General features: G+C 44.2%; 1 protein-coding gene across 13 annotated transcripts in view; it reads right to left on the bottom strand.

Annotated features, from left to right (window-relative positions):
• The window catches only part of KCNMA1 (potassium calcium-activated channel subfamily M alpha 1), a 746,792-nt gene that overhangs the window by 76,358 nt on the left and 655,479 nt on the right, over positions 1 to 14,955 (bottom strand). For 12 of the 13 annotated variants that reach the window (XM_073878759.1, XM_073878761.1, XM_073878751.1 and 9 more), the window contains one exon: positions 1,241 to 1,364. In XM_073878759.1, the coding sequence (XP_073734860.1) occupies positions 1,241 to 1,364 (124 nt within the window). Of the gene's footprint in view, positions 1 to 1,240; positions 1,365 to 14,955 lie in introns of those variants that run through there. The other variant, XR_012374213.1, reaches the window with a different exon arrangement.

Below are 14,955 nucleotides of genomic sequence, written 5' to 3'. Positions count from 1 at the left end.
CCACAGGTGGGTAACACCAGTCTGAGTTTGGATCAACAGGGCAAAAGTGCAGTGAATACACCAGGATGTAAATGCATGGAGCACCTTCATGATTAGAACCATTTGCACTCCTGGTAAATTAGACAAGAGCTGTTTCTTGAGAATTCTGACTTTCTTTCTGTGCTTTTGTCTGTAACATTCACACCTCTAAGACAGCCTCTAGCACAACCCTGTATTGGCTCTTAATTGCTTGATTATAATTAAACTGAGAAAACACACATGGAAAAATCTAGTGGATTAGAGTACAAAGCCATTTTGAGGAACTGGGGCAGCCCTTTTCTAAGAAGGGTGGCCATGATATCAGAAATGATAGGATTTTCCTGGCTGACACAAAGAAGCAGGGCACAGCAATCTGCGATGAGAAGACATCTGACCTTCCTGATTATTAATCCATTTTTCATGGATTAGCAGGACAATAAACTGTAGGGAACCCAATGTGGGCATTAAAACCTAAAGCTGTTAATAGGACAAGTCCACAGTGTAGAATGGATTGTTATCTAGGCCGACATTCCTAGCAGAGACCAGAAGAAGCCTACTGCCATTTACCAAGATGACCCAACCATGAAACAGGGCTCTGAGCCCCCACCTGCCCGAGGTGGACCCATGGCTCATCATTGTCATCATTAGTAAATGCATTTTGTATCATGTGCTAAGAAGGATCCCAAATATGTAAGGCTATTATCTAGAAGAAGACAAGACATTGTTATAAACAAGTAACATTGTTTATTTGATTGGTAGCATTCACAACTCTTCATGGCATTTAGTAAGAAGAAGAAGAAGAAGAAGAAGAAGTAGTAGTAGGAGTAGGAGTAGTAACTTTATTGAGTCCCCTGTGGGTTTTACTCTTCACTACAATCCTAGGAGTTAAGAGTCAGTCTCATCTCATCTTCTTACAGGTAAGAGAACTGAAGTGTAAAGAGGTCAAGCAGAGCCACAACCATAGGAATTATGGATGTCCTACACACAGCACATGCCTGCCCCATATTGTAATAAGCCAATAAATACTCAGAGATTAAAAATTCCATCCTCGGTTCGTATTCTGATGAGAGTTCTAGCTACTTCAATCTGAGTCCCAAATTTTAATGATCAAAAATAGTTAGGACCAGGGACTGTATCTTCAGCCGGTTAGGGAAACCTCATTCCTAGCAATGGCAGTTTGGAACCGAAGTGGATGGCATAGATTCTGTGGCCTGCCACTCACCAGGATGACTTTCTCTATCTCCTTGGGTGCGCACCAGTGAAACATGCCAGTAGAGTCGTACTTCTTCACGTTGGAGTCCATGTTGTCAATCTGATCATTGCCAGGAATTAACAAGGGGTCATGCCTGGGGAGAAAAGGACAAGAAAACCTACGTGGAAAATGTAATAAATTATAAATGGAAAGTGTCCCCTGAGTTCCAGCTCAGAGGAGATGAAAGATGCAGAGAAAGTGGCTGTCACTAAAGGTCATTCTTTTGCTTGCAGAACCCATTCCTTGAAAGACAACTGCCCCAACCACCACCACCACCTGGAAAGGCAGGTGACCTTTATTAACTAGTAATTCTGCCTTTACCTCCTGTTCCCATTTCCCTAGAATGGCCTTCACGTTATTTTTGTGGACTTAGCCTCTTTTCACGGATACCTCTCCCTTCTATTCTCATTTGACCAGCTATCCAATCTCCCCCATGTGTGCATGTATGCACGCGTGCACACACACACACACACACACACACACACACTCACACCAAAGAGTTGTTATTAGCATTGGCAATGAAGAGGAAGGAATAGGAATAGAGCCTCATGCTGACTGACTGGCATGAGGATGGAAAGCCAATTACTTGCTCTTTCTGACTACAACTTCTGACGTGATGCTCTTCGCAGTAAAAGCTTTAACAGGCTGCACTTTAAATATTTTAGCAATTTGCCCAATCAGATTTTGCTCTCCCTGGCTGAAGCCCTTTAAAGATTCAGCAGCATGTCACATCAGAGCAGACTGACTACCAAATGCCCACATCTGGAATACATGATTTCAATACTAAACAACACCCTCTCTCCTTGCTTTGACAACTGTATTTGCACTCACCGTCCAATGATGGTCTCCCCCACCCCCACTACACCTCCCAACTGTAGCCTTCGCTGGATGAGAGCTCAAGCTCAGACGCATCTTAATCAACTTGTCTTGAATTCACTCTCTTGCCTTGTTTACTGGTGGAAAGGAAAGATGCTGCTACAGAGGACTCCCCTCCAATGGGTTGGCAGAGCCTCACCAACAACCTTAGGAATTACAATAAAATCAGACGGGTCTAACAGGCTCACAGCATAAGAGACATACTCCTACATTTTGGGCCATATCCACTGTCCAGACTCCATCTCTGATAGTGATTCCATATCTCAGTTTTGGGGGAGGTCGTTTAGGTTTCTATACCACTGACAACATATAATTAGGACAAGTCCCAGGCACACATACCTATCTGTCCTTGCAGGGGATCTATCTTCCCTAAATAATATCACCAATTCAAGATAGAAAATACAAATAAGTTCAAATTCCAGAAACTTATTATAATGTGATTTTGCCTTTTAAATTATCTATTTTAAGCATCAGTGGGTGACTATTTAGTTTTTAGTATTTCTCCCCCTGACATTTCTCTGATACTTCTCATTTATATGTCCACAGCATAGAAAGTGGGACAGGGGGATGCCTAGGTGGCTCAGTCATTGAGCGTCTGCCTTCGGCTCAGGTCATGATCTCAAGGTCCTGGGATCGAGCCCCACATTGGGCTCCCTGCTCAGCGGGAAGGCTGCTTCTCCCTCTCCCACTCCCCCTGCTTGTGTTCCCTCTCTCGCTGTGTCTCTCTCTGTCAAATAAATAAATAAAATCTTCAAAAAAAAAAAAAGTAAAAAAGAAAGTGGGACAGGAATCTCTCCTACATGATCCACAGACCTAGAATTAAGCTTTCGGGATATCAGGATATGTATCATGAACACCCGCCCCCCCCCCAATACTCACTCCACCCCCACTTAAGATGGGAAAACTCTCACTGCATTTATTTATTCCTGAGGATTTGCTTTTAGGTGGTACCAAATGGCAAATACTGCGTGAGGCAATCCTGCAAAGTTATCTTCACCAAACATGCTAGATTACCATAGGAACTGTCATATCTAATCTTCAAAGGAGAAAAACAATCCACCTTGGAAAAGCATCTCTATAGCTGTTGGGAGGTCTTAAGGTGTTGTAAACCACCAGGCCACCTTTCAAATACTGAACTTGGTCAAAAATGCTAAAATAAAAAGGCAGTTGCTCTCAGAACTGGTCACAGATCAGGGCAAGAGCAACTTTTGATTTTTTTTTTTTCATCTTTGAAACATCTTTAATAGTTTTTATAGATATCTGTCTGTGATAGGTAGGTGGACAGAAAGCACCAAAGAGAGGAGATTTCAGAAAATAAGTAGAATGAACTCTTCCCAGTCCTAGAAGAACATATTTTAGTTGCAAGAGAATCTCAATAAATTTTCCCTGAAGAAATAGAGCCAGCTTCAAATCCTCTTGCCCAGTTTATTGGTTAGAGAGGAAATATTATCTCAAGAAAGTCTGAGATTTGCCCCTAATGCCTCTAACCCTCATCTTAGAAAAGTAAATAACAAGCCTGATGATCAGTTATCCCTCAATGAGAGGAAAAAAAGAGAGTTTTTTAATGTCAAGTCTCACTAACTGGGGTGAGGGTCTGGGGAAAGCAGATATAATGTTTTTATTTTTTTATTCTTTTAAGATTTTATTTATTTATTTGACAGAGAGAGACACAGTGAGAGAGGGAACACAAGCAGGGGGAGTGGGAGAGGGAGAAGCAGGCTTCCCGCCGAGCAGGGAGTCTGACACGGGGCTCGATCCCAGGACCCTGGGATCATGACCTGAGCCGAAGGCAGATGCTTAATGACTGAGCCATCCAGGCGCCCCTACAATTTCTTTTTTAAAAAAAAAATCTTATTTGTTCTTGAAGTATAGGGGACATACAATGCTATATTGGTTTCAGGTGTAATTTGACACTAGGGTTGCAAGCCATGATTGGCACTGGAATATCCAGAAGCATCTGGGAAGTCTCAGTGGTATGCCATGCTGCAATCTGTACTCCCTACACACCTCTCACCCTGGTCTGGATAATTTAAATGTATTACCCAGGATCTTTCTCAAAGGATCTGAGCTGAGGACCATTAAAAATCTCCCTAAACAAAGATATTTCCTTTTCTGACCAGCTCTGGTACCTGGATGTTGAACTTTGATTTCTTGAATCATCAAAGCAACCAATAAACATGAATTTTCTATTTTGACCCAGGAATGGAGGCTACCCTGATGATTAAGATGCAGTCCCTACTCAAAGAGAGGGTCATAATATAGCAAGAGAGAGGAAATGTCAATCAATAGTTGTGATACAGTGTGATGAGTGTTATAGCATACAAGGTGGCATGAGAATACCAAGAAAGAAGGTGTTAATTGCCTGGTATTTGAGTAATATGTAGGAAGGCTGCCCAGAGAAGGGAACATTTTATCTTATCCCTGAAAGGTGAGGAATCTCAGCATAGTTTAGTGTTGATCCACTAACAGCCATTAGGACCCACTCAGAGACCTGAGGCCCAAATGAGCCCAAGGATGGCACCCCAAACCATGGCTGGCGATGTTGGCTATGGTATTGTCCAACCTGAGGTATAGAAGACTCAGGCCAAGCACACTGGCTGTCCTCTGATGTGCAATGGTGGTCATCAAATAGAAGATGGAATCCACTGATTGCATATGACTGATTGAGAGCAGGCTAAGAACCATGTGTGGAATTTAGATAGAACAAATATCAAGCTTCTGAACACGAAGAATGTTATAAAAATGGAAGGGGTTTAAAAACAATGACATGTTTCCCAAGGCAGTGGATTTCTCATCATTTGAGACATTCCAGAAAAGCTGGGATACAGAGATTTCATTATAAATGTTGGGTGAACCTAGAAGACCTTCTCAGAACAGAAGCACCGTTCTCTCAGAGACAGAAGTAGCTAGAAGAATTCTGGAAATATTGGGCCACTGCTGGGCATCACAAGGCCAGAGGGCACTAAGTAACTGAAGAAAGGTTGTTGTTGGAGCGAAGATGGGAGAGAAGAAGAAATAAAGACTGAGTTCCATGAAGGACCATGAGTTTTCCTCATCCATTGGGTTCTACCATCTGGAAGGAGGCTTGGAACATGATTCATTCCAACAACACGAGGGTCTGTAACTACTTTGGGCCAGACAGGATGAATTTCTTTACCATGTCTGTTCCTACAGTTATTTCAAGTGGCTTAGATTGGCTTAAACTGCAAAGGTCTCTGACATAGGTAAACAGTGAAAAGCCAGCTGGCCACAGGAACTTCTAAATTGAGGTTGATGGAGTTTACATCAATAAAAGAAAGTTCAAGCATTTGCCACTGAGCACAACAACCAACACTGCTGCGGTCAGGGGAGGCCCAGGAGAAGAACCAGACAGTTTGTTGTATCTGGAAATGAAGTCCACCAGAAACCTCCCTGAACAAAGAATCCCAGCATCACTTGTTTACAAAATGATTAAGAGAACCACACTCAAATGTTCTCAGACGATTCCTCAAAGACCACTTAGTTGGAACTAAGGAGAAATACTAGATATTGTCTTTCCTGTCTTAATTATTTTATGCATTTCCTCAACTCACAAAGTAATCTCAACTCCCTTAAAATGCACCATAATTGATTTGAGGCTCATTTGTCATTTACCACTGAGCCAATGTGCATGCACTATTTTAAGGTAACAGAAACTCTATGAGCCGAGGTCCATCTGCTGCATAGCTGCTAAATGAGCATAATTCTGTCCCCACAAAGTCTGAACTTTGTATATCGAAGTCTGAACTCTCAGTATCTCAGGATGCGAGTGGACAATATAGTCTTTAAAGAGGTAATTAATTAAAAAGAGGTCATTAGAATGGGTCCTAATTCAGTATGGCTGCTGAACTTAGAAGAAGAGGAAATTTAGACATAGATATGTAGAGACATGTGAAGACACAGGGATAAGACAGCCATCTAGAAACCAAGGAGAGAGACCTGGAACAGAGCCTCCCCTCACTGACTCAGAAGAAACCAACCCTGCTGGCACCTTGATCTGGGACTTCCAACACCCCGAACTGTGAGAAAAATCAATTTTTATTGATTAAAATACCCAGTATATGCTACTTTGTTATGGCAGCCCCAGGAAACTCGTACAACAGTCCAACTTGAAAAATGGGCACCATGTATCAGCTATCAGTCTCTAGAAGGGACCAAGCTGCCCTTCTTGCCCCTCAGTCTCACCTGTTCATTTCAGGGAGAAAAGCATCCTACAACCAGTTTAGGAATACACAGAATTAGACCAGAAATACACAATATCTTATTCAAAGAGTTTGGGCCAATGCCCCTCCTCAGCACCACCCCCCCCCCAACCTGCATATACAATTAGATGTGCTCTTCCTGAGACGGCACTTCTCTCTAGTCTTTAACTTGCATCCACATTTTTGGATGGATACCTATGACAACCCAATTCAAAGGAAAGAGGAAGCCTGGGCGCCAGGCAGTTAATTTATTCATTTGAACCAAGAGTCTTTCTCCAAAGGGGATGTTTTGGGGGTGGAAATCACTGAGGGCAGGAAATGATCTATTTCTTTAGTGACAAGATAGCACAGTGGCTCCACAATCAAAATATGTCTGCAAGTCTTGGTTTATCTACTACTTGCTACATCGTGCCTTGCTTCAATTTCTTCATCTGTAAAATGAGAGTGTTAATCACCATCATTAAAGGGTTACATGAGTAAAGCTTGTCATGCCCTTAGCATAGAACCTGAGGTAGAGCGTGCCTTCCGTAAGTGTTAACTACCATTATTATTATTATTATCGTTCTTTATACTTTGCTAAAAGCCCACTCATGTATTTGTAGCTCTTATGACAGGAGACAGTAAATGTAGAGCAGTTCAATAATACAAACATGGGGTTACTACAATTATTTCTACTACTGTTGCTACCATGAATGGATAGCCACCACGAGTTGAAGTGCTACAAATATTGCAAGGCTGAAACTTTTGCCACCCTTTTATGATCTACTCATGACTGTAACACTTGCAGGTAATTTCTACTGCTATTACCCATCTGTGTGGTTGGGAAAGAGAGTTGGATAAGTAACATGGCTAACGCGGCCCAGCCAGTGAGAGGAGAGGCGAGGTTTGACCAGACAGGTCTTGACTGGAAGCCAGTGCTGCTTGGCCCCATCACACCCCCTCCCATTTGCAGGAGGCAGCCGGATTTTGTTCCTTCTCCACTGCAGAGCCCTGAAGCACAGTGCCCTGAGCTGTAAAGCCAGGCCGACCAGCAAGGGCTGGGGTGGGGGTGGGGGACATTCATGAAATGCACAGCTCGCGTGAATAATCAGTAGGAAATTACCCCCTGAGCCTTTGTCAGGACAATGTGCTAAGGAGAGCCTCAGTGATCAATTAAGCCTGGGAGAGATTTTGCATGTTCTAGTGTGTGAAGGCTCCGTTCAGGGATACCCACATTTTTGTAGCAACCGAGGAGCCCCAGTGAGTTAAATTTTTCATATGTATGCTTCTTGAATCTTAGCTCACACCTCCAAAGTCCGCATCTAGAAATTAAGCATGCCTGACTTCAAATAAAGAATAAAAGATCATTGTTTTGAGGATTTGCAGAGCAAGGAATACCACTTGCCATCAATTAATCTGAGGAAGTGAACTAAATGCCCTGTTAGAGTAGAAACACAAAAAGCCTGCCTTGAAGACAAGTGCCTAAAGCAAAACCACAAATCCCTTTTCTAGCAATCCTGCTATGAGGAAGCCAGTATTATATTTTAAAGAGCACAGTTCCCCTTACAGGCAAATACAGCAAATCCCAGTTTTTTCTGTGGCAGTGGGTTCAACACTGGCCTTCAGAAATTTACATTAAAGTACAAGTAAACAAACCAAAAAAAAAAAAAAAAGGTGTGAAAGAGGGAAGTTACAACATGGTTTTTGAATTGCATCCTTTGCTTGAGCTTCGGGGCCTCATTTCTCATCTCATAAGGCCTCTCTTGTCATTCCAAGCATCCCCGTTAGGTGGAAGCCTACCCTGCAGTGGTGTCCCTGGGAAACTGGAGGCCAGATAAAATGTGGGAGAATTTCTCAGCCCTTGGCAGGCTCTTTGTCCCAGTGGCAAAGACTAATTCTATGGAGTTTATCTATCACGTCAAGCATCACTGTGGGGCTCTGGGGATATTTTTGAGACCTCACTCTTTGTGTCAAATGTTCCTCCTGAAGCTGTCCTCCTCCATAACCAGAGATAGGAGCTGTTTGCCCTTCCTAGGAGCTCCTACAGAAGTGAGAGATGCTCCTTCTGAGATAATAATTTGCATGTTTGTCTCATCCATTAGATGCTGAGCTTCTTGAGGGCAAGGGACTCTTATCTTACTCTCTGATGAATTTCCAGAATCCAGCAGAGGACACAGTAGATGCTCAATAAACAACCAACTAACGAGAAGAGCTGATGAACGATCTCTAGTCTCTGACTCTAATCTCTTGGCTCTTAAACCAGTCAATGGAAACTCACCAGACCTTTTATGGAGACCTGAAAATGTGCCCAGTGATAGCTCATTCACCTTTGATATCTTGTGACAATTAGTTTGCTGAACAACCAAGGCTCTTGCACTGTTTTTCACTTTACAGGGACTATATTTGAAATAGAGTATCTTGATCTAAAGGGAGACTCTGAAAACATGACTTTAACAGGTCCGGCTGTCAGGAGTGTGCCTGGAGCCAGCTGCTGGAGCTGATCAGCAGGGAGGATCATGTTGGATGGCCAATGGTGGTCAAGACGGGGTGTTCTTAAAGAAGCAACTATTTAGTGCTCTTTTGTCAAGTCTGAACATTTCTGCAAGAAGGGCCCCTATTACATCAAGCTTCATTTGCTGTTCTGACTCATGGAGCAGTAGTTCTCAAAGTGTGGCCCCATACCAGCTGCATCAGCATCCCCTGGGAGCTTGAGGGAAATGCGAATTCTCAAGCCCAGCCCAGACCTACTGAGTCAAGCTGTTTTAACAAGAGGCTCTAGATGATTTTATGCATGCTGAAGTTTGAGAACCATTTCTATAAAGTGTTGCCCAGATGGAGAAACTATATGGTTGGAGTCAACTCTACCAGAGCTAGCAACTGTTTGCAACACACAAACTGAAAGGCTATGATTCTCTTGAGCAAGGTCAGGGCCAGAGTGATGCAAGTGAAGGCTTTAGTGCGGAATTTAGGCGGCACCTCACATGGCTCACCCTGGACCTGGCCCTCCTATCCAAATGGAGAGCTATAGGGCTGATGACAAAAGCACATCCAAGTTGCCTACCCTGACTCTCTCTGTGTGACTCTCCAGAACCTGAAGGGTTGTGTCAACACCTGATGGGGTTCCCAACCTGGATGCCACACTAATGCCTCTCTCTTGCTGACCTCCACTCCCATGAGTTATTCAGCAAATAAACAAACATAAAAACGCATATTAGGGGCACCTGGGTGGCTCAGTCAGTTAAGCATCTACCTGGTTAAGCGTCTGCCTTTGGCTCAGGTCATATCCCAGGATCCTGGGATTGAGCCTCGCATCGGGCTCCCTGCTCAGCGGGGAGCCTGCTTCTCCCTCTCTCTCTGCCCCTACCCCTGCTCGTGCTCTCTCTGTCTCTCAAATAAATAAATAAAAATCTTTAAAAAAAAAAAAGGTAAATGAAATATTAGCTCTTATAAAGTACACTTATAATTCAGTGTTCTACCCTCCTTTCTCTTCATTTCCTCTTCTACTCCATAAAAGACAACAAGGCAGTTAGTAACTAAGTCCTTGAATGCAATGCTCAAGAGTGACAGGCTGTGCAAGTGAGTCTCTGGCTGTGCTGAAGAGGGTCTCAGGGGCTCATATTTGGGTTATCAGCATCATAAATAATCTGCCTCATTCTGGGGTGCATTTCATTTCTGGGCAAATACTATTTCCTGTTATGTTGCAAGGATACTGGCTTTTGGTTCTGGCTCCTACCTTAACTCATCCTTTGACACTGCCCCCACCCTCCTGCGTAATGAGCATCTCTCCTGAGACATAGCTGCCCCCATTACCCCCCACCCCCATCTCCCACCAGATGGCCATCCCTGGAGCCACCTTGACAAAACCTTCAGGCCAGGCTCTGGCCACTCTGCCAAAACCAGAGTCCCTTTCACCTTCTCTATCTATCTACTTACATCTTTTTTCCTGCCTAACAAGTCAACAGTCAAGAACTACTGCCCCTCATACATCACCTCTCGTTAGGCAGCCACCATTCTATAAGGAAGAAGGAAATTACTGCCTTTATGTCTGGGAGACAACCTGGGAGGACTGACATGTTCCTCAGTCCTAGAGGAGAGCGTGCAAGATGCTCTTGAAAGGAGAGGACGGATAATGACCCCCTGCTGAGCATGCAACTTGTCCAGAGACCTGTGTCAAATCCACCCCAAGCCCTGGTATGATGAGCCCCACTATTTCTTTCTTCTCCAGTACCGTGGGGGCCTGTCATTTGCTATTTGCTGGTGCATTCAGAGGTGAATTTACTTAGCTAAGCTGTCCCTGCCTTCCTTCTTTATTCTGCCCAGTTGGAAGGAACTGCGAGAGTGGCATTCTGTCCCCAGCTTTGACGGGGCTCAGGACATCTTGCCATTTTCTATTACTAGAACCTTTCAAGTTGGCAGTCCTAACAAAAAGACCCTATGGTAGGTATGAGGCAAAAGAGAGGGATGGGACTTAACAAGCAGACGAGTTTATTTCACTTAATGATCAGTAAATGCCCAAGAGGCTAATCAGTTTTCCTCAAATCCTACTTCCCTTCCTATTCAGGAATCCAACCAATCTCTAATATTTTTTGGGCCTTGTGACATGAAGCTCCCCTCACCATGTTCAATTTCTCTGTTTTCAGTATTGTCAATTATCCTTGCTAGCCTGGCTGGGGACCATCTCTTTGGTAAACACATCCTGCACGTGTCCTCATGGCTCATGACCCCTTTATCTGACTCCAAGTTTCCGAGGTCCTGGAGAAACAGGTGTAACATGGACTCACGTCAGGAGTGCTGTGTGTCCTTCTTGGGAAGACTGTGGCCCACTTCTGGCCCACTATTCTACAGCAAACCCTGAGTGGTTTGGTACCCAAAGGACCTTGGCGAAGGCTGGGGCTGGCTGGGCCTTCTTCTCACACCTCTCTATTTATGTAACGTGTGTCTCCAGAAGGCTGCCCTGATGGAGGGTTGCTTCTATACCTCTCCTTACACTGCCACCAGTGATCCTCTCAAAACAGTGTCTCCTCAAGAACTTGCAAGGGTTTCCCAGTACCTATGACAAGGCAAAGGCAAAGGCTTTCAGGAGTGGGTACAAGAATACTTTCAGATTTCCAAGTCCACTTATGCCACCTTAAGGACCCCTTGCTCCAGCCACACCAAGCCACTTACTATGGCCTGAGCACTCTCCTTCTTTCCTCCATTGGACAGAACAGTGAAAGAGTTAATACTATGGACTTGGAAGCTAAACCACCTGGGTTCAAATCTTCCTCATTGGGTAAGACTCACTAGATCCACCAGACTTTACGTCTCTGTTACTCAGCTTCTTCATCTGTAAAATGGGGGAAAGTGTAATTCCTACTCATGGAGTTAGAGTTAAGATTCAGTGAGTTCACAGTCATAACACTCTTGGAATGATGCCTGGCACCCAGTAAACAATGAACAAGGGTAGGCATTGATATTACTAGAGAATTCTCCTCATCATCCAGGGCTAGGTTTAAATGAAAGCTCCTTCACAAACCAGCTTCAGCCTCCCAAACCAGAAGTAATGGCAGCTCCCTCTGTTCTCACAGCCCATGCGAGTACATCTCCAAGCTGTTTCTACTTACACATGTAGAAACATATATATATATATATATATATATATATATATATATATATATATATTTGCCATATATGCTTGCCCGTCTCCTCCATTAAACTGTGATCGTTTTGGAGACCTACTCTAACCCATCTTACTTTACGTTCTTCAAAGACCTTCTACAACCCCAAATACAGTAGGTTTTCAAAAAACATTTGCTAGATGAGAATTAATCTGAGAAAAGGAATTGAAACAGACAGCTGAAATGCACAGCCTTTTTGGATCCCATTTGAGGATACTGTGTGAGAGTCCAGGCATTTACTCTATACTGTCTACCTGCTGGAGAAATATTCTTAGTATCTACCAGCGTTTGTGAATTCAACTCCTTGAAGGTGGCCATGGAAAGAACTGAAAATGATTGTAAGCCAGACAGGGATGGAGGGAATCCATGAATCTGCTTCAAGTGTAGTCAAAATGGTGCCCAGTGTGCTTTCCCCCCGCCGCCGAGAGCCTTTTTAGAGAGCTTTCATATGATGTTCAGCGGGGTCTGCGGGACCCCCAAATTAAGAACACTTGACGTGGTTATCCAGAGACAATGTTCTTGCCCTCTACTGCCCTGCATCGGAAGGGAAGCACAGCCATCCCCACAAGGCACAGACTCACCAGCAGGAAGAAGTGGGCAATGAGGGCTTGGTGACTCAAAAGGGAAATGAGGAGAGGTTCCTTAAATCATTCCATGTTAAGAGATCAACAAGGAAGGCAGATAACAGGAACCTGGGCAACTCTGTGGCCTGTTCCTCCTGGGGCGGGTTTGTGAAGCCGAAGGTTATCTGTCACGATACAGGACTTGCTGGCTTGGAGCACAGACACTTGCCACTTGGCTCAGTTGGGCTGTGAGAGTTGTTTTCTGTCAGGCGACTATAAAACCTAGTGCGTCAGGATCCAGACACACAAAACGAGGCTGTTCACCTAATGGCTGTGGGGAGAGCTAAGTGACACTGAAAAACCAGGTGAGCCTGATCCCAGAACAAAGGGGAGACAAAGACCATGAGTGCAGAGTCCCCATAGCACTTCCCACTGGCCGATGGTTTGCAGGGAACCCTCGTGCAGGAGCCTGTTTTATTTGCCGAAGCCACCGTGGTAAATTAAAGCCCATCCTAGCCCCATTTTGGGCTCTCGGGTTTCTCCTGGAGCTATTCCTATCACTGTCCATAGGCCCCTAAAACCTTTCCACCTTCAGAATGCTTGATTCTGCTCAAACAAGCCAAGCCACAAACTCATGTCGAAAAGCCCACTTCAGATAAGTCATTAGCTTCCTTTATGGATTTTTCAGGTCAGAAGGAATGGGACCTGAGAGTCCTATCTTCTGTAGAGTTGAAAGGGAGTACTGAAAGAGGTGGGGTGACCTGGAGAAGCCACAAGAGACCGCATGAGCCCCTCTCTTTCTTCTCAGTCAACAAGAGACACGTAACAGAATTAGGTCCTGGCCACCTCCCTGTCTGTGCCAGACATTCAAACCAAGCGAAACTGCCCACGGGTTCTTCATTCACATGCTGGAAATGAAAGGAAATGGAGGGCTCAGCACCTTGTCTTTGCTTCCACGGCAGAAGACGATGCAGAGCACCTGGGACATAGAAAGTCACGGTGAAGGAGGAACGTTGAAGACCCTCTGACTTGTCATGGGACGGCCCGTGTGAGCTGAGCTGTCATCGAGACCGCTGTGGGCAGGTGGGGTAAAGCAGTAACTGTGGCCAGAGAGTAGCCCAAAGGCACCAACACCAGGAACCCAAGTTCTGTAGCTTGGCAAGCTTCAGCCCGCCGCCTGACCCACGTTTAGCAATTCTGATGTACCACAGAGCAGACAGCTCCAGCCCAGGATGACTGCTCCCTCAGCCCCTCTCCAACAGGCAATGAAAGCAAGACCCACTTTGAAAATTCTCCCCCATCATGCAAACTGACATAGGCATGCTTTTCAAAAACCCACAGCCAATCTGTTGATCATTACTTATTTACAAAGGCCTTCGGGCAGAAAGTCCTGTAAAAACCATGCTTGATACGGTATACACTAGCTTTTTCTGCTTGTGGAAAAAAAGTCCCCCCAAGGCTACCTCAAACCATCACTTTCTATTGCACATAAAATGTAGCGTGTAACACTAAAGTATTTAATATATATGGTATAATATATCTACAGGAAAGGCATTTGTGTAGAAGTATGTTACCCTGGATTTGGTAATTTGATGTTTTGCTGAAGGCTACGACTTAAAAAAGCTTCCACCTCGTACAGAAGACCTGTCATCTTGGTACCCAAGAGCCAACAGAATAAAGAAGTACCCTTAAGCAGCAAAACTTTGACACAGCTTTGAAGCATATGAAAACAGTATAACGCCTCAGAATTATTATTACTCAAGATCAAAGAAATGAGCCATACTTTACATAGCAAACAGGGACAGGGAATTTGGCTCCAAAGGTTTCAGATTTTTCAGACTTCTCTTTATTTATTTATTTGCTTCTCTAAATTTAGGCAAAAGAAAGCGCCTGGGCTTTTCTCTACTTTAAATGGATAAAACTATTAACATTAGATAAGGCGATTACCAAAAGGTGAGTAAATAGGAAATGAATGCTAGCATGACAACTGGCATCATAAAAATGAGGAGCTTGGCAGTTGGTGCATTTTATTCCTCCTCATAAACTATAAACGAGCATGTAAATCAGCAACACCCCAGCAAGACTGCATGAAGGTGCAGGCAGAGGACTGTCCAGGAAACATCTTACAGGAAGAGATTATCATAATGGAAAAGGACGTAGGGCTAGGAATCCTCCATGGGAACCTGTGTCCTCAGCCGTAGGGAGAAGGACTGCCCCATCTGCGTCCTAGAAGGGTGGCCATGGAGGGCCCGGAGACGTGAATGTATGGAGAGAGGGAAGAGCAGGGGGAAATGGCCATCATTTTATTTCAATAATCAAAGGGAGAAGAGCAGCCAATGTCAAAAAAGAAGAAGAAGAAGAAGAAGAAGAAGAAGAAGAAGAAGAAGAAG

The sequence above is a fragment of the Callorhinus ursinus genome, unplaced genomic scaffold (genome assembly GCF_003265705.2).
Source record: "Callorhinus ursinus isolate GAN/ISIS: 27379988/994484 unplaced genomic scaffold, GSC_fseal_2.0 scaffold31, whole genome shotgun sequence".
In the NCBI taxonomy this organism is placed as follows: Eukaryota; Metazoa; Chordata; class Mammalia; order Carnivora; family Otariidae; genus Callorhinus; species Callorhinus ursinus.
Note: the sequence above shows the minus strand (reverse complement) of the source record. Positions and strands in the feature narration are given on the sequence as shown.